We start from the raw sequence: 20,106 nt of genomic DNA, 5'->3' as shown, positions 1-20,106 counted from the left end.
CTTTCCCTCTCTTTATTTCGCTTACTGTACCTGATTTGACACTGAATTCACTATTCTAACTTACACTTTCTGGTTCAGACTCTGCGCTGCTCATTAACGATTCTTCAATCTGATTGGTTAAGGAGATACACAGTTACTTGCCCTGTTCACACAGGTCCCAGATGCCCTGTAGAGGGCTCCGCACTGTTTGGATGTTTGGCTGACAGCATCTTGCCATGCAAAACCCCATATAAAGTCTATGGGCAAGCACAAGGTGCCGTTTGTTTGCCGCTCACTGCAACATCTGGCCTAATGTTTATTGGGAAAAGTACTTTTGAGGGAATTGTCCATCCACCTACATAGGCCACAAGTGCCACTTTCATATTGCTGGCCTGTGGGACCTCTTGTCGACATCAGTGAAAGTCCATTGACTGAAGTGTATCAACACAAACACAAGGTTTGAGAGTCTGCACACATGCAATTCTTGTTGGGCATGAATAAGGGGGGGAAATTCAGATTATATTGCAGAATTGGTTCTCCAATGTAAGGAGGAGGTATTAAAGAAGAAAAAAATGAACTTGCATTTATATAGCGTTTTTCATGACGAAGACGTTCCAAAGCGCTTTACAGCCAATTAAGTACCTTTGAAGTGTAGTCGCCTTTTGTATTGTGGGAAACCTGGCAGCCAAATTGCGCACAGCAAGCTCCCACAAACAGCAATGTGATAATGATCAGATAATTTGTTTTAGTGACGTTGGTTTAGGGATAAATATTGGCCAGGTTATCGGGGAGAACTCCTCTCCTCTTCTTCGATATAGTGCCATGGGATCTTTTCCGTCCACCTGAGAGGGCAGACTGGGCCTCTTTCTAACATCTCATCCGAAAAGCTGAGCTGGTGCTTTATAGGTCACTGTTAGGGGGAGGGCACTGGTAAGTGCAATTTCAGGTGAATATTTACAAGTATTACACACAAAGTGAATTGTAAAACATTATGAGAGATTAATAGGCTGGGTGATAACACTGATTGACCAGTGAAATTCATAAAACATAAGTGTACATTATCTAGACCACCAAGGGGCATCCTGCTGCCCAATGAGTTGGCCACGTACACCATCTTGAAAGGGACAAAGGCTGCCACAAGTACATTAGCTCCAGATACTTAAAAAACACATGTACCCTTATAAGGAATAGTCCTGTCTATCAAAGGCCTTGAACTGGTTACAGTGGGGATGCTAATATAATAGTTCTGTTAAAATCAGCAAGCCCTAAAATGATCGCATGTTCAGAATTGAAAGGATTACTAGTCTTTTCCCTTTTCCTTCGCTCTGTTTCAATTACCTCATCCCCTTTTACGGAACTGAATAAAATTTGGCTGCAGATGGTGTTTAAAAAAATCATACGTTGGTTATTTATTTTTTCATTGCCCCTCCCCCTTAATATTTTACATGCTTGAGGACTATGAATGGGTTCAGTCATAAAGAGTTGGCAGAAAGGCTATTCCCATCTCTGTGCTTGAATATGATTTTTTTTAAAACATTTTTGATAGGGAAAAAAGACATTTAAAATGGTTTTTGCACACGACCGCGTCAAATTGGGTGGTGATACCGCGACCCCCTGTGTAAAGGATTCATTACAGTGCAATAGAAAACCAATTGTGTTTTTTTCCACTGGGTTCTTTTCTATAAAGGCATCCCTTCCCCCACCCCAACAAAAACAGCTCCTTGAGTGTGTCATCTTGTGTGGGTACATTTATAATGAAATGAAGATTTCCATTTATATAAGGCCTTATCACAACTCTCAGACACATCTCAAAGTGCTTTGCACACAGTGAACTACTTTGGAAGGCAGTGATTTGTGATGTAAGCAAAATAAAAACAAGAAAGTTTAAGATAACACAAATATTTTAAAAAACAAATTGTCATAAATCTTTCCCAATTGCAGCAATGGGCCGCCCAGTTCATCCATCCAGCCAGCCCGGCCCACCCAGCCTAGCCCACCCGTCCATCCGCCCAGTCCAGCCCGCCTAACCATCTTTGCCATTTTGTTGGCAACGTCAGCTCTTTTCCCCTTTAATCTCAATCTCCCGCCCTTTCTCAGTTGGCGATAGTTGCCTTTTATTTTCATGGAGGCAGTAACCCATTTAAAATAAATAGGTTATTGTCTGCGTTAACATAGAGGAGGAGATAGGAGTTTTATACGATCGCAGTAAGCATTCAGATGCTAATATCGGCAACAGTAATTTCTAGGTTCATATGCTTAATAGGAATATATCTGTGTTAATCCCTTTGTTGTCAAGAACAATGGAACACCTTGCCAAAGAGGCTGAAGGTATTTGTCTGAGAGCCTTTTATGTAACCGGACTGGGTTAATACCATGATGATAGCACTGACAGCTGCAGACAAATACTTACTCTGCGCCACTGAACACAAGAGTCTGTGATAAAGGAAATGTATTTAAAACATTTCCACATTGTTTCCTCCATCCCATCGCCCGGTCACCTACTTTCTCGTGCTGGCAGCCCCCGGTACCTTGGCCCAAGGGGCCATTCCTCAACTGTGAGCTTTTAAACATTTGACTATCAGCGGGCCATTCAACCAGTGAGGGCATCGCAGTGCATCCTGCCTTCACGCGATATCCACACACACACACACACACACACACATGCTGGACAGTGATCAGGAGCAGGTACCCTGGCTGAGAAGCATGAGAACACTTGAATTTTTTTATATATGCAAAAGTCTCCTTGTCAGTTTCTTTCAGATAAGTAGCCGGGCATAATTGTCATCTTTGGCACAATAATTTTAAAGTGCACAAAGTGTATATGCGTGAAAATTATGGATGGCCACTTCACGAAATTTATACCTAAATCTTTAATTGCATAAAATAATTATCTATATGTACCGTATAATATAAAAAAAATGCGACAAGAAGACTCCTAAGACAATTATACTCTGTCTGGAAATAAATTGTCTTAAACTGTAAGTCCCCCGCCCTCCCTTTAAGGGCTTAACTTACTTGAGTGAAGTGCGTGCAGCAGTTGCCCTGCGGACAGAGTTGCACTCTGTAATTTGCATGGCTGATGAGGAGCTTACGCCTATGGATAAAGAATGTCAGCAGGAAGCAGTAATCAGCTGTCTGCCCCATTCACTGGAGACAGGCTCTTGCAGACAAAAGGAGCACTGCTTGCTTGCTTTCCCTTGTTTTATTGTTCAGGCCCCAGCTACTGCAATGAATGGGAGGGCTCCAGCAGGCAGCTAAGCAGAAGCGCCTTTGTGTGGCCGTCTCTCTTTTTATTGACGGTACATTTCCATCCTGCAAGCAACACTCCCCACCCCCATTTCATACGTAACCATCTCCCCTGGCAGTGGGCCCGAGTCAATAGAAATATATCTGTCTTTTAAGATTTTACACTTACTATTATTTAGCCTTTTAGCATTGCAAAGAAATCTATATGTTGTGTCTTCTTACTCCGCACCCCCCTCTTCCCCCACCCCCCCACGATTTCCATTTTGGGAGGTGACGCGTGCCGTGCTCTGCCCAGTTGTACCCAGCAGCAGAGTGGAAGAGGACCAAAAATGGTACGTTTAGATGTGTCTTGTGGAACGGGGAGGAGAAGGAGTGCGCTCCACACCTTCCCCCCCTCCCCGGCGACCTACCTTGCTACCAGCCAATACTGTGATGTCCGAGAGCCAGCGGGGTGCCCGGGGTGGCATGGGTAGGCTCCACAGGCCAGCCGCCCCAATAGTCTTTAGCGATAACTCACCCACATATGCATAACTCACCAGCATATATACATAACTTTTTTTTTTATTAGTTCACGGGATGTGGGCGTCGCTGGCAAGGCCGGCATTTATTGCCCATCCCCAATTGCCCTCGAGAAGGTGGTGGTGAGCCGCCTTCTTGAACCGCTGCAGTCCGTGTGGTGACGGTTCTCCCACAGTGCTGTTAGGTAGGGAGTTCCAGGATTTTGACCCAGCGACAATGAAGGAACGGCGATAGATTTCCAAGTCGGGATGGTGTGTGACTTGGAGGGGAACGTGCAGGTGGTGTTGTTCCCATGCGCCTGCTGCCCTTGTCCTTCTAGGTGGTAGAGGTCGCGGGTTTGGGAGGTGCTGTCGAAGAAGCCTTGGCGAGTTGCTGCAGTGCATTTCTCCCTTCTCCTGAAGGACTTACGCTGAGGCACAGTTCCACAACCTGCCAGGACTGCTTTATATGTGTGAGCTTAGAGTGCTTAGAGTGTACTTACTTGGCAGAGCACCAAAAATGAGCCAATCCTATCTGTACCTTCCAGCGGTGGGGTTGGCAGTGATGGGAGGGGGTCACTGCCAGAGAGCAGGAGCAGGAGCTCTTGACGATTATGTTCCTCCCCTTCAGATGAGAGGAGTTGAGGCCAATCATAGCGCCGCTGGGCTGCACTGGCTGAAATTTAACTAGCCCAGGATCTGATCTGGGTCGACCCTGGTCTGTACAGCTCAGAACTACCCTCAAAGTGCATTTACCAATTGAGTCACTGTAGGAGATCCCGGCTTGTGTTATAGGTGTGTACATCCGTAAGTGAGAATTTAAATAGTAATTACTTGGAGCCTTAGTGATCTAAAATGTATGATCAAGAGCCCAATGTTACTGTAAACTTGAGTTTAAACTTCAGACACTCAGCACACACATCAGAGGGGGCAGAGCGGTAGTTAATTTTTCAATCCAACCTGCAGTGGGGTGGGGGAGGGGGGCTGGGGTGGCACTGTCTCTTTAAGGACTGTAACAGCACAGCCCAGTTTATCCGGGACGGACAAATAATGGAATCTCTGAATCCACTGCACTGACGTCGGCATGAAAATTGCAGGGCGGATTACAGGGCTGTGAAGATGAAAAAGGAATCGTCCGGAATGATCTGGGGTTTTCTTTCAAGTGACGGGTGGTTACAGTCAGGTCTCGGGAGTGAAATAAAGTTCCTGGTATTTGTTAAGATTGTTTTTGTCCTTGTTCTTCTTTTCCGCCTTGTTTCATTTTGGAGATGAATGTATTCCTGTTTTATGTGCTGAGGGGCAACGTCGAGAACTGCAGGGCAGAAAAAAAAAGAGCCCCATTGAACAACATGTTCCTATTTGATTCTGGGGCATGTTTTATGGAGCATTTTCGAAGTAATTTGACACAGATCCTTTCTTCTTTTTTTTCTTCCCTTTTCCTGCTTCTTGTTCGCTGCCAGGATTTCAGTTGGACGTAGTCGAGCTGGAGAGGGTTACAAGGGGCACTGCAAGGGGGGGAAATGAAGGGAGTGGTGGTGGTGGGGGAGGGGTGACAGGGTACACTTAAAGGGGCAGGGCAACACTTCCTCATTCTAGCTTCATGAAAAGAGAACAAGTTATCCACATTACTTGCTGACTAGCTCCTGCTGCTAGGACAGAGTCAAATGCACAATATGTCACACACACACACAGCCATCATTTAGAGACAGTGCGGTGGGCTGTTGGATTAACCAACAGTACAGAAAAAAACTTGCGTCACAGCTGTAAATAAACCAGACATTCATAAAACATTTATGTTTGGGTGTACGCACTGTTTTGACGTTGATAATTCAGACTGCATTTCAGTTAGTCAAGGGTTGTTATTGCCTCGGCAGTGGTGAGCTTTCTGGGAGGTTCAGTCTCCCTACTACCAAGGTACAATTTAAACTAGAATGCAACATTAATTTTTAAAAATTCTATGCAGGATTGGCACAGCAAAATTAGGGCCGTCCGGTCTCTTCCGGTTTAAAGTCACCGTATACAGCGATCTAACCGACCTGCTTCCCTGGGCCTATATGGGGGAGTTAAAGCAGGTTAGCCTGCCACTAGGCAAGACAACATGGCCCATTTCTGTTAATGTTGCTGTTTGTGTGGTGTGGCTTCAAGAGGGGCCCCTCAGAAACCACATCTTTTGATGGTTTGCAGTCTCCAGGAACAATGTGATTACTTTGTTTGCACCCCTAGTTTGCTGCTGCCAACAACATAAAAGAGATATAAATTTCAAGTGTGAGAAACTAGCTGTCTCTTATGAGTTTCGCTATAGGAACCGTATGAAAAAGGTCACGTGGGCAAGTCCCCCCCTGTGAAAATTGGAATGGCAGAGTGGGAGGGGGCATAACTTTGGATCTTTAGCATCATACACTTCTGGTTTTCGCATGTGTGTGTCTGTGTCTGCGCCCATGTCTGTATCTGTTTCTGTGCGTTCCTCGGTGTGTGTGTGTGTCTCTGTTTTTCCATGTCTGTTTCTGTTTGTGTCTCTGTGTTTCTGTGTATCTCTGTTGCACATTGCGTTTGTGTGTGTATCTCTGTTGCTGTCTGTGTTTCTGTGTTTTTTCTGTTGTCTGTGTTTCTGTGTGTCTCTTGTCTGTGTTTCTGTGTGTCTCTTGTCGTGTTGTTGTCTGTGTTTCTGTGTGTCTCTCTGTTGTCTGTTTCTGTGTGTGTGGAATGTGTTTCTGTGTCTCTGTGTTTCTGTGTGTGTGGAATGTGTTTCTGTGTCTTTTGTGTTTCTGTGTGAGTGGAATGTATCTCTGTGTTTCTGTGTGTGTGGACTGTGTTTCTGTGTCTCTTCTGTGTTGTCTGTATTTCTGTGTGTCTTTTTTCTGTATTGCTGTCTGTGTTTCTATGTGTCTCTCTGTTGTCTGTGTTTCTGTGTGTGTGGAATGTGTTTCTGTGTCTCTGTGTTTCTGTGCGTGTGGAATGTGTTTCTGTGCATGTGCTTGTTTTTCTGTGTATTTCCGTGTGTGTCTCTGTTGCTGTCTGTGTTTCTGTGCATGTGCCTGTTTTTCTGTGTATTTCCATGTGTCTCTGTTGCTGTCTGTGTTTCTGTGTGTATGTATTTTGTGTGTGTATCTCTGTTGCTGTCTGTGTTTCTCTGTCTTGCTATGTGTACATGTGTTTCTGTGTGTGTGCCCCTGTTTTCTGTGTCTATTTCCGTTTTTGTGTCTCTGTGCGCCTCTTTCAGTGTTTTATTTCCTCGCTATACGAGTACACACAGGTACAGATTACTACATTCATATGTCAGTGATGGCAGTAACCTAACCACATCTATTAAAAGCAAACACCACTGGATTGACAAGGCCACTGGTTAATAGGAAGACATTTACATGGTGCAGATTCAGACAACTCAAAATGTAGAGTAAATATTTGCTGTTCAAGCCCCGTCCGTGTAAACCAAGGCCAGCTTACGTACCGATGTTTTATGTGTTTGTGTGTGTATATATCTGTTAATCTATTTGTGTCTGCGTATGTATATCTGTGTCTGTATATGTGGATGTGTATGTATGTATTGTGTGTGCATGTTTGTTATGTGTTTGTGTATGTATGTTTGTGTCTTGATGGTTGTGTGTGGGTGTGTGTATATTTATAGCTGTCCATACATATATGTGTATTTCTATATAGTGTACATATGTGTATGTCTATATCTTTATATGTTTGAGGGTATGTATGTTTTGTGCTTGTTCCCACACAACCACTTATATTTATATGAAAATATGTGCATAATACCAGAATTGGCAGTGATTCAGTCAAGCGGTCTGGTGACAGCAAACTGCTTGAACGAAGCCTATTGCTGGCAGATTGTTGAGATGGAACAACTGGATGAAACCCAAGTCAATCAATCCTGATCTCTATAACATATATTCCATTGGTTATTACCTTTTTTATTTAAACGTTTGATGTTATGGTTGCAGAAGTTGGATGGAGCTGGCTGCATGGAGTAGGACGTGCCGGTGTTGTACTATAATGGCACTTTTAAAATTGGTGTTTTCAGCACAATATAGCGCAATTTGTAGTGCACATTATATTCTGTAAATAAATCTGTTGTGAGTGGCATAAATATCGGGAATGAACAGAGAAACCTGGAAATGTACAATAAGTCTGGCAGCATCCGAAAGAGAAAGGTTCGCATTTCAGATGTGGACCTTTTATCAGAACTGCCAGTTAAGTTGAAAGATCCTGCCAAGTATAAAATATTTTAATTTCAGATTTCCAGTATTTTTCTTTTTGCCTCCGCATTAATATCTGTGCTGTTACTAACATTCCATAACATACAGCGTAATGATGGTTATGTAAAATTTTTGTAATATATGTCCACTTGAATTGTGGGAAAACTTCCAGCAGTACATCGATATTCTCAGTACAGTGAGAGATTCTCAGTACAGTAAGAGAGAGTCTCAGTACAGTTAGAGAGTCTCAATAGAGTTACAGCTTCTCAGTACAGTGAGAGATTCTCAGTACAGTTACAGATTCTCAGTACAGTAAGAGATTCTCAATAGAGTTACAGCTTCTCAGTACAGTGAGAGATTCTCAGTACAGTTACAGATTCTCAGTACAGTTAGAGAGTCTCAATAGAGTTACAGCTTCTCAGTACAGTGAGAGATTCTCAGTACAGTTACAGATTCTCAGTACAGTGAGAGATTCTCAGTACAGTAAGAGAGAGTCTCAGTACAGTTAGAGAGTCTCAATAGAGTTACAGCTTCTCAGTACAGTGAGAGATTCTCAGTACAGTTACAGATTCTCAGTACGGTTACAGATTCTCAGTACAGTGAGAGATTTTTCCCTTCCAAACTTAGCCCGAATATTGAGCATTATGGGATGTGTAATACTCGGGTAAAGTACTATGGATTACAGGTCTGTCACTGGTGGTGGGAACAGTTTGATGTATATCGGTTTAAGTGTAATCTTTCCCCCCGCAAGGTCTGTTGATATCAATGTGCTGAAGATCCATGGGATGGGGGGCGGGTGATAATCCAGAACATAACCAGCAAATTCTTCTGTATTTTCATTATTTTGGTTGCTGGACTAAAGTTCCTTTCTTCTTCTCCCTCAGATTCCCGAATAAGTCAGGAGCTGGGAAGTCGGTCGCACTGGTGCGTCGTTGCATACTGGGAGGAGCGGACACGAGTGGGACGCCTGTACACTGTCCAAGAACCCTCCCTCGATATCTTCTACGATCTACCTCACGGGAACGGATTCTGCCTGGGACAGTTAAACTCGGACAACAAAAGCCAGCTGGTGACCAAAGTCCGGAGCAAAATCGGCTACGGCATCCAGCTCAGCAAAGAGCCGGACGGGGTGTGGGTCTACAACCGCAGTAACTACCCGATCTTCATCAAGTCAGTCACACTGGACAACCCGGACTCCAGGACGTTACTGGTTCACAAAGTGTTCCCGGGCTATTCCATCAAGGCTTTCGACTACGAGAAGTCTTACACCTTGCAGAGACCCAACGACCACGATTTCACGCACGAGCCATGGTCTGGATTCAGCGTCCAAATTAGTTTTGTAAAAGGCTGGGGCCAGTGCTACACAAGACAGTTCATAACCAGCTGCCCTTGCTGGCTGGAGGTGTTCCTCAATAACCGATAGAATGGTGTTATTAAAGGACTCAGATTCAGCAGAGATGCTTTCAATGAAAAGTAATGAGATTTAATAAAAGAAAAAAGTGTATTTTATGTTATATATAAATATATTATATTACTTGTAAATACGAAGACGTTTTATAGCATTATTTATGTATTGTGCAATGTGTAAACCAGACAAATAAAGATGCACTTTGCTTAATATAAATGCAAATAAGATGAAAAAAACGCCAAAATTTAAATAACACAAAATTGGTGTTCTTATGGGTGCTGAAACCAAGAAGAATGTGTTTTTTTAAATAGAGGAGTTTATGTTCAAGTGGAAAAATAAAATTGTACACCTGATTTAATAAAACGCTTTGAGTATCTTTTTAAGGTGAAGCAATGTGAGAGGAAGATTTTGTCTGTGAGTTCTTTGTCAACGAGTTTACGATTTCATTATTCAGCACCGAGGAAATTTCCCCTCTGGTGTCATTTAAGCTCGTTTGTGACCTTTTGACCGTCAATAAATTTGGCATTGAATAGGATGGGTGAAGGACTGATTTGGGTTACAGCACATCTTCTTACCCTTTATAAATTTGTTATATCGCTCTGTCATCCTTTATCTGATGAGGCACAGGCAGTAGGTAACCAATTCCCAAGGCAAGGCCAGTATATTTTCTCCAAATGTTCTTCCTCACCTACTCTCTTGAAGACACTGGTTACAATTCATGGTTGCTAATAAGCCTGTGGTACCTCATCCAAGCGATAATTTTCCATGTGTCAGCCTAGATGGAGAGTATTGCATGATATTTGACCAAAGGAGTAAGGAAGGCATCACAACACAATTGTCCCCCTAACAGTCACAGTTCTTTCCATCAAGGGCTAGGGATCAAGAACAAGAAGTCCAGTTAATTTATCCTTCCCTAGCTGTGGGTTGCCAAGGTCAATTATGCTGCCGCTCCTGCAGAGATCAGCTAACTCAGCCTAGACGTGTACCTACCCTGGTCTGTATGGTTCAGTACCACGTCAAATGGTGTACTTAGTCACTGAGCTACCAGAGGAATACCAATGCCAGTCTTTTAACCAGGAGGTGCACAAGATCAACACTGTTTGAATGCCATCAAATATCTGTCACTGGCATATTTACATACCGCCTCCCGAATTGCCTCTTCCTTCCATAGACACAGCTGAGTTCAGGAACTTGCTGTAGGGGGGAAGTAACATTGTGGACACAAAACCACATCTTGCCTTTATGATGGCTCAGTGCCTCACTGCATGTTACAATGTCCCATTGAGCTAAAGTAAGGCCCTCAAATGGGATTTCAACATTTAAGCTGTTTGAGTTTTAAGGATTTCAAAGAGAAAAGATAACCTCCAGGAGTGAGAAGAGAATTGAATCAGTCTGATTAAAAAGCAGCTAGATGTATAGCTAAGGTCCCAGACTCAAACCAGTGTTAGTTGAGATGGCTGACCGACACTGGGATGAAGATCAACGCACTTCAATTAGCCTCATCCAAATGAATTAGAGAGGGAATCATCGGTCCCAATCCTGATCACTTCAGCAACACCTGTTGGAATTGTACTTGTGTGGATAGTGGACGAGGAAAGGTGTGGTCCTGATTGTGATGCCCCTGCTGTTGAAAAGCTTGTTGGCACTCTCTCTAGGCTCACCTATGAATACTTGCCCCTTGCATGATGTAGCAGAGGGTGGCCACCACCTGTGGTACTGAACACCAGCAAGCAGTCATACGTATTCAGGAGAGGAGGGAATGGAAATGGGAAGAAATTGGTGGGAGAAAAACACAAGATGGAATTCTCTTGATTTAATATGGAATTCTCAGCCCAAGCAGGTAATTTAATAACCACCCCAGAGCACGGCTGGAAGCAGCCTGCACTGCAAACTCTCAAGGTCTTGTTCTGATCCAAAAAGAATGTGAACTCTACAGAGCTGAAAGTACTAATGCATCTTTGAGCTAAGTGTAAATATATTTGACCTAGACTTATTTGGGGCTGTTCTTAATTAGGGTTAGAAACTCATCCAGTTTGATTTTCAGGTTTTCCAAAGCTTATTGGGATATAACCATGGTTACGAGGCCTACCATGCTGATTAGGCCAGGAGCAGCCTACAGTGATTACATTTTTTTTCCTGCACTTGTTCCAATACTGTAGAAATAACTTTTTGATCTTATTTCAGAAAAGCAGGATTGAGCTCACTTACTGTTCAGCGTTTATTTGTGCTAGTCATAGCACTTTTCCCTTTCCTATGAAGATTAGTCACATCAGTTATATATCATAAAAGGAAACGGTGTGATTAATCGTCACATTCCATTTAACGTGGATAAGAGTCTTCATTAAAAAGACTAAAAAGAAACAAAAAACGTCAAGTTCAGAATAGCAAGATCAAACTATGAAAATGCTAGAAAAGATGGAAAAAATTAAAAATAAATGAACTAAATTGAAATATTTGAAGACTGGCTGGTGCATTAGCTTAGCACACACTCTTTGGGATAAAGCTTTTTGAATACTCCCCCAGATTGGTGGGATAAACATCCACTCAGTTTATGTAATGTGTTTTTTTCTACCTGTCCCTTTTTGTATCTTCTTAAATGCTGTTCATCTGGAATAGCTTTCATTTCTGAGGAAGGATTTCTATCTGAACCATCGAATTGATTCGGGTTTTCTCCATGGATTCTGTCTGACCTGCTGAGTGTCTCCACTCTTTTCTGCTTTTTGTTTCAGATTTCAAACATCTGCAGTTTTTTTGATTTTTGCTTACATGAAATTAGATTTTTTTTAAAAGTCCATCCAGTTTGTAGTGAGCAAGAATCTATAGCACAAAACTACCCAAAATTCTATATTATCTGGCAGTGATTTGGCATTATCAGTCGAGAGACCATAACAATGGCTGATGTAGAAAATGAAACCGTGACAATGCAGCGAGGGGCCTTCTGAGAGCCATAGAGAAGCAAATTGCCAGGGTCGAGTAGAGGAAGCTTCATTTATATAACCTGCATCTGAACTGCTTGACGTTGGACGCAAACTCAGAAATTTCCATTACCCATCAATGACACCGCTCCTTTTGATAAGCACAAAAACTAACCAAGTGAAAACTTACAAACCAGTTCAATCTTTTGTTGGTGAATTACTGCTCCCACCATACAATATTCCTTACCATTTTCCATCATCATCAGACTCCTCTCACCAAAGCCTCCACCCATGTATGTTCACTCTGTGGGAAGAAGTAATGGATGGAAAATTGTGGGCCTTAGTTCTGGTGCGTGCCAGAAGTCCGAATATGCATTGTTGGCACACAGACTTCTGCACTGGAAGAGCTAAAGGACAAAGTTAATCCTATGGAACATATGTAATCTCCATAAAGTTCCGATTTTGACAAGAAATCAACATATTACTAGAATGGTACCAGGGATGTGGGACTTAAGTTATCTAGAGAGACTAGAGAAGCTGGGATTGTTATAGAAACACGAAACATAGAAAATAGGAGTAGGCCCTTCGAGCCTGCTCTGCCATTCAATATGATCATGGCTAATCCTCTATCTCAATACCATATTCCTGCTCTCTCCCCATAATCCTTGATGCCCTCTGTGTCTAGAAATCTATCTATCTCCTTAAATATATTCAGTGACTTGGCCTCCACAGCCTTCTGTGGTAGAGAATTCCACAGGTTCACCACCCTCTGAGTCAAGAAATTTCTCCTCATCTCAGTCCTAAATGTCCTAACCCATATCCTGAGACTCTGACCCCTCGTTCTGGACCCCCAGCCAGGGGAAACATCCTCCCCGCATCCAGTCTGTCTAGTCTTGTCAGAATTTTTTATGTTTCAATGAGATCCCCTCTCATTCTTCTAAACTTGAGTGAATACAGGCCGAGTCAGCCCCATCTCTCCTCATACGACAGTCCTGCCATCCCAGGGATCAGTCAGGTGAATATTCGCTGCACTCCCTCTATAGCAAGTTTATCATTTCTTAGGTAAGACCAAAATGGCACACAATACTCCAGGTGTGGTCTCACCAAGGCCCTGTATAACTGCAGTAAGACATCCTTGCTCCTGTACTCAAATCTTCTTGCAATGAAGGCCAACATACCATTTGCCTTCCTAATTGCTTGCTGCACCTGCATATTTGCTTTCAGTGACTGGTGTACAAGGACAACCAGGTCCCTTTGTACATCAACATTCCCCAATCTATCACCATTTAAATAATACTCTGCCTTTCTGTTTTTCCTTCAGAAGTGGATAACTTCACATTTATCCACGTTATACTGCATCTGCCATGTATTTGCCCACTCACTCAACTTGTCTAAATCGCCTTGAAGCCTCTTTGCATCCGCCTCACAACTCACGATCCCACCGAGTTTTCTGTCATCAGCAAACTTGGAAATATTACATTTGGTTCCCTCATCCAAATCATTGATATATATTGTGAATAGCTGGGGCCCAAGCACTGATCCCTGCGGTACCCCACTAATCACTGCCTGCCATCCCAAAAAAGAACCATTTATTCCTACTTTCTGTTTCCTGTCTGTTCAGCAATTTTCAATCCATGCCAGCATATTACCCCTAGGCCCATGTGCTTTAATTTTGCACACTAACCTCTTATGTGGGACTTTATCAAAGGCCTTCTGAAAATCCAAATCCAACACATCCACTGGTCCTCCCTTATCTATTCTACCAGTTTCATCCTCAAAAAACTCCAGTAGGTTTGTCAAACATGATTTCCCTTTCATAAATCCATGTTGACTTTGCCTAATCCCGTTGATATTTTCTAATTGTCCTGTTGTCACATCCTTTATAATAGACTCTAGCATTTTCCCTACTACTGATGTTAGGCTAACCAGTCTGTAGTTCCCTGTGTATTCTCTCTCTCCATTTTTAAATAGTGGGGTTACATTTGCCACCCTCCAATCTGCAGGAACTGTTCCATAATCTATAGAATTTTGGAAGATGACAACGAATGCATCCACTATTTCCATGGCTACCTCTTTTAGTACTCTGGGATGCAGATTATCAGGCCCTGGGGGTTTATTGGCTTTCAGTCCCATTAATTTCTCCAGCACTATTTTTTTTACTAATACTAATTTCCTTTAATTCATCCTTCTCACTAGTCCCTTGGTTCCCTAGCATTTCTGGGAAGTTATTTGTGTCCTCTTCCGTGAAGACAGAACCAAAGTATTTGTTTATTTACTCTGCCATTTCCCTGTTCCTCATTATATATTCTCCCATTTCTGACTGTAAGGGACGCACATTTGGCTTCAATAATCTTTTTCTTTTTACATAATTGTAGAAGCTTTTACAGTCCACTTTTATGTTGCTTGCAAGTTTACTCTCATACTCTATTTTTCCTCTCTTAATCAATCTCTTGGTCCTTTTTTGCTGAATTCTAAACTGCTCCCAATCCTCAGGCTTGCTACTTTTTCTGGCAACTTTATATGACTCCTCTTTGGATCTAATACTATCCTTAATTTCTTTTGTTAGCCATGATTGGGCCGCATTTCCTTTTGTGTTTTTGCGCCAGAAAGGAATGTATAATTGTTGCAATTCATGGATTCGTTTCTTAAATGTTAGCCATTGCCTATCCACTGTCATGCCTTTTAATGAAGCTTCCCAATCTATCATAGACAACTCACTCCTCATACCTTCGTAGTTTCCTTTGTTTAGATTTAGGACCCTAGTTTTGGATTGGACGACTTCACTTTCCATCTTAATGAAGAATTCTATCATGTTATGGTCACTCTTCCCTAAATGACCCCACACAACAAGATTATTAATTAACCCCTTCTCATTGCACAATACCCAATCTAGGATAGCCTGTTCCCTGGTTGGTTCCTCAACGTACTGATCTAAAAACCATCTTGTACACACTCCAGGAATTCATCCTCCACAGTATTATTGCTAATTTGATTTGGCCAGTCTATACGCAGACGAAAGTCACCCATCTAGTTATCCCTAGAGCAGCGAAGATTAAGGGGAGATTTAACAGAGGTGTTCAAAATTTTGAGGGGTTTTGATAAGTGTACATTTTACAGTTTCCACTGGCAGGAGGGTTGGTAACCAGTGCATTCCAGATCATAACAATTTGCAGCGCAAAAACAATTCTCCTCATCTCCCCTCTGGTTCTTTTACCAATTACCTTAAATTTGTGTCCTCTGGTTATCAACCCTCCTGCCAGTGGAAACTGTGAAATGTGCTCATATCAAAACCCCTCAAAATTTTGAACACCTCTGTTAAATCTCCCCTTAATCTTCACTGCTCCAGGGATAACAATTCCAACTTCTCTAATCTCTCCAGGTAAGTGAAGTCCCACATCCCTGGAAACGTTCTGGTAAATCTCCTCTGCACTCTCTCCAAGGCCTTGACATCCTTCCTAAAGTGTGGTGCCCAGAATCGGATGCAATACTTCAGCTGAGGCCTAACCAGTGATTTATAAAGGCTTAGCATAACTTCTTTGCTTTTGTTCTCTATGTCTCTATTTATAAAGCCAAGGATCACTTATGCTTTCTTTTAACAGTCGTATCAACTTGTTCTGCTGCCTTCAAAGATTTGAGTACGTAAACCCCCAGGTCTCTCTGTTCCTGCACCCCCTTTAAAATTGTACCATTTAGTCTGTATTGCCTCTCCTCATTCTTCCTTCCAAAATGTATCTCTTCACACTTCCCTGCATTAAATTTCATCTGCCATGTGTCACCATTTCACCAGTCTGTCTATGTCCTCCTGAAGTCTGCAATTATCCTCCACATTGTTTACTACATTTCTGAGTTTCGTGTCATCTGCAAACTTTGAAATTATGCCCTGTATATCCAAGGCCAGGTCATTAACATATATCAAAAAGTCTTCACTCCATCTTTCCCATGTCCTGGAAACAATCACCATCAACTGCATTTGCATAGCAACCCACTTAACTGCCAGCCATACCACTCCTTTCAACTGTACATATATTTCCTTGAACCATAAAAATGAAACTCTCTGCACACATTGTAGCTTAAGTGCCATCATATTATTCAAAATGTGATGTGCCTTTGATTCTAGTATCCAATACCACAGTACTTTCTCTTCCTAACAGTATGTGTTGTTCTGTACCACCTAATCTTGTGTTTCTTTTTGGTGCTACCCACCAGCACTGAGTTAGTGACATTACTGTCAGCTATGTGTCCATGAGAGGTTCGTAGGATTGAGGTGGCATTTAACGTCTGTGGACTGAGATGATTCAGCTGCAGCACTTCCGCAGGTATCAGGTACACCTGGCACTGCCAACTTTCTGGCACAGCCGGGGTCACGTGGAGAGGGGATGAAATAGTATGAATATGTTGTCATTGGGAGAGACAGCAAGATTATCAATGCCATTTCACACCTGTCCCTGCCCCATGTCACTCTACCCGTTGACTGGGACAGCAGACATTACAGCAGCAATGAAATTATTGACGCCCCTATCGATGATCTATTCCATTCAATTACCTGCCTTGTCTAAAGATGGTGAAGCCCAGTTCCTTTATGAGGCAGTCCAGCCCCAAGCCTGCATGGACAGTGCAGCCCAAGCCTTGTGTGGGACAGTGTAGCCCATGGCCTGAACGGGACAGTGTAATCCAAAGCCTGTATGAGACAGTGTAACCCAAGGCCTGTACGGGATAGTGTGGCCCAAGGCCTGTACGGGACAGTGTGGCCCAAGGCCTTTATGGGATAGTGCAGCCCAAGGCTTATATGGGACAGTGCAACCGAAGGCCTGTATGGGACAGTGCAGCCCAAGGCCTGTACAGGACAGTGCAACCCAAAGCCTTTATGGGACAATGCAGCCCAAGGTCTGTATGGGACAGTGCAACCCAAGGCCCATATGGGACAGTGCAACCCAAGGCCTGAATGGGACAGTGCATCCCAAGGCCTTTATGGGACAGTGCAACCCAAGGCCCATATGGGACAGTGCAACCCAAGGCCTGAATGGGACAGTGCAACCCAAGGCCTTTATGGGACAGTGCAACCCAAGGCCTGTATGGGACAGTGCAGCTCAAGGCCTGTATGGGACAGTGCAACCCAAAGCCTGTATGGGACAGTGCAACCCAAGGCCTTTATGGGACAGTGCAACCCAAGGCCTGTATGGGACAGTGCAACCCAAGGCCTGTATGGGACAGTGCAACCCAAGGCCTGTATGGGATAGTGCAACCCAAGGCCTGTATGGGACAGTGCAACCCAAGGCCTGTATGGGATAGTGCAACCCAAGGCCTGTATGGGACAGTGCAACCCAAGGCCTGTATGGGACAGTGCAGCCCAAGGCCTGTACAGGACAATGCAACCCAAAGCCTTTATGGGACAATGCAGCCTAAGGCCTGTATGGGACAGTGCAACCCAAGGCCCATATGGGACAGTGCAACCCAAGGCCTGAATGGGACAGTGCAACCCAAGGCCTTTATGGGACAGTGCAACCCAAGGCCTGTATGGGACAGTGCAACCCAAGGCCTGTATGGGACAGTGCAACCCAAGGCCTTTATGGGACAGTGCAACCCAAGGCCTGTATGGGACAGTGCAGCTCAAGGCCTGTATGGGACAGTGCAACCCAAAGCCTGTATGGGACAATGCAACCCAAGGCCTTTATGGGACAGTGCAACCCAAGGCCTGAATGGGACAGTGCAACCCAAGGCCTTTATGGGACAGTGCAACCCAAGGCCTGTATGGGACAGTGCAGCTCAAGCCCTGTATGGGACAGTGGAACCCAAGGCCTGTACGGGACAGTGCAACCCAAGGCCTGTATGGGACAGTGCAACCCAAGGCCTGTATGGGACAGTGCAACCCAAGGCCTGTATGGGATAGTGCAACCCAAGGCCTTTATGGGACAGTGCAACCCAAGGCCTGTATGGGACAGTGCAGCCCAAGGCCTGTACAGGACAATGCAACCCAAAGCCTTTATGGGACAATGCAGCCCAAGGCCTGTATGGGACAGTGCAACCCAAGGCCCACATGGGACAGTGCAACCCAAGGCCTGAATGGGACAGTGCAACCCAAGGCCTTTATGGGACAGTGCAACCCAAGGCCTGTATGGGACAGTGCAACCCAAGGCCTGTATGGGACAGTGCAACCCAAGGCCTGTACGGGACAGTGCAACCCAAGGCCTGAATGGGACAGTGCAACCCAAGGCCTTTATGGGACAGTGCAACCCAAGGCCTGTATGGGACAGTGCAACCCAAGGCCTGTATGGGACAGTGCAACCCAAGGCCTTTATGGGACAGTGCAACCCAAGGCCTGTATGGGACAGTGCAGCTCAAGGCCTGTATGGGACAGTGCAACCCAAAGCCTGTATGGGACAATGCAACCCAAGGCCTTTATGGGACAGTGCAACCCAAGGCCTGAATGGGACAGTGCAACCCAAGGCCTTTATGGGACAGTGCAACCCAAGGCCTGTATGGGACAGTGCAGCTCAAGGCCTGTATGGGACAGTGCAACCCAAGGCCTGTACGGGACAGTGCAACCCAAGGTCTGCATGGGACAGTGCAACACAAGGCCTGTATGGGACAGTGCAACCCAAGGCCTGTATGGGATAGTGCAGCTCAAGGCCTGTATGGGACAGTGCAACCCAAGGCCTGTATGGGACAGTGCAACCCAAGGCCTGTATGGGACAGTGCAGCCCAAGGCCTGTACAGGACAATGCAACCCAAAGCCTTTATGGGACAATGCAGCCCAAGGCCTGTATGGGACAGTGCAACCCAAGGCCCATATGGGACAGTGCAACCCAAGGCCTGAATGGGACAGTGCAACCCAAGGCCTTTATGGGACAGTGCAACCCAAGGCCTGTATGGGACAGTGCAACCCAAGGCCTGTATGGGACAGTGCAACCCAAGGCCTGTACGGGACAGTGCAACCCAAGGCCTGTATGGGACAGTGCAACCCAAGGCCTGTATGGGACAGTGCAACCCAAGGCCTGTATGGGATAGTGCAACCCAAGGCCTGTATGGGACAGTGCAGCTCAAGGCCTGTATGGGACAGTGCAACCCAAGGCCTGTATGGGACAGTGCAACCCAAGGCCCATATGGGACAGTGCAGCTCAAGGCCCATATGGGACAGTGCAACCCAAGGCCTGTATGGGACAGTGCAGCTCAAGGCCTGTATGGGACAGTGCAACCCAAGGCCTGTATGGGACAGTGCAACCCAAGGCCCATATGGGACAGTGCATCCCAAGGCCTGTACGGGACAGTGCAGCACAAGGCCTGTATGGGACAGTGCAACCCAAGGCCTGTACGGGACAGTGCAGCACAAGGCCTGTATGGGACAGTGCAGCTCAAGGCCTGTATGGGACAGTGCAACCCAAGGCCTGTATGGGACAGTGCAACCCAAGGCCTGTATGGGACAGTGCATCCCAAGGCCTGTACGGGACAGTGCAACCCAAGGCCTGTACGGGACAGTGCAACCCAAGGCCTGTATGGGACAGTGCAACCCAAGGCCTGTATGGGATAGTGCAACCCAAGGCCTGTATGGGACAGTGCAACCCAAGGCCTGTATGGGACAGTGCAACCCAAGGCCCATATGGGACAGTGCAACCCAAGGCCTGTATGGGACAGTGCAACCCAAGGCCTGTATGGGACAGTGCAGCTCAAGGCCTGTATGGGACAGTGCAACCCAAGGCCTGTATGGGACAGTGCAACCCAAGGCCCGTATGGGACAGTGCATCCCAAGGCCTGTACGGGACAGTGCAGCACAAGGCCTGTATGGGACAGTGCAACCCAAGGCCTGTATGGGACAGTGCAGCACAAGGCCTGTATGGGACAGTGCAGCTCAAGGCCTGTATGGG

At 44.9% G+C, this 20,106-nt stretch overlaps 1 protein-coding gene across 2 annotated transcripts in view; it reads left to right on the top strand.

Moving 5' to 3' along the window:
• The window catches only part of smad7 (SMAD family member 7), a 40,326-nt gene extending 30,631 nt beyond the window's left edge, over positions 1 to 9,695 (top strand). For both annotated transcript variants that reach the window (XM_067983409.1, XM_067983404.1), the window contains one exon: positions 8,809 to 9,695. In XM_067983409.1, coding sequence (XP_067839510.1) covers positions 8,809 to 9,347 — 539 coding nt within the window. In that variant the 3' untranslated portion in view covers positions 9,348 to 9,695. The remainder of the gene's footprint in view (positions 1 to 8,808) is intronic.
• The last annotated feature ends 10,411 nt before the right edge of the window (positions 9,696 to 20,106 follow it).

Source organism: Heptranchias perlo, chromosome 1, assembly GCF_035084215.1.
Source record: "Heptranchias perlo isolate sHepPer1 chromosome 1, sHepPer1.hap1, whole genome shotgun sequence".
In the NCBI taxonomy this organism is placed as follows: domain Eukaryota; kingdom Metazoa; phylum Chordata; class Chondrichthyes; order Hexanchiformes; family Hexanchidae; genus Heptranchias; species Heptranchias perlo.
The sequence above is the reverse complement of the archived record's forward strand: the minus strand, read 5'-3'. Positions and strand labels throughout refer to the sequence as shown.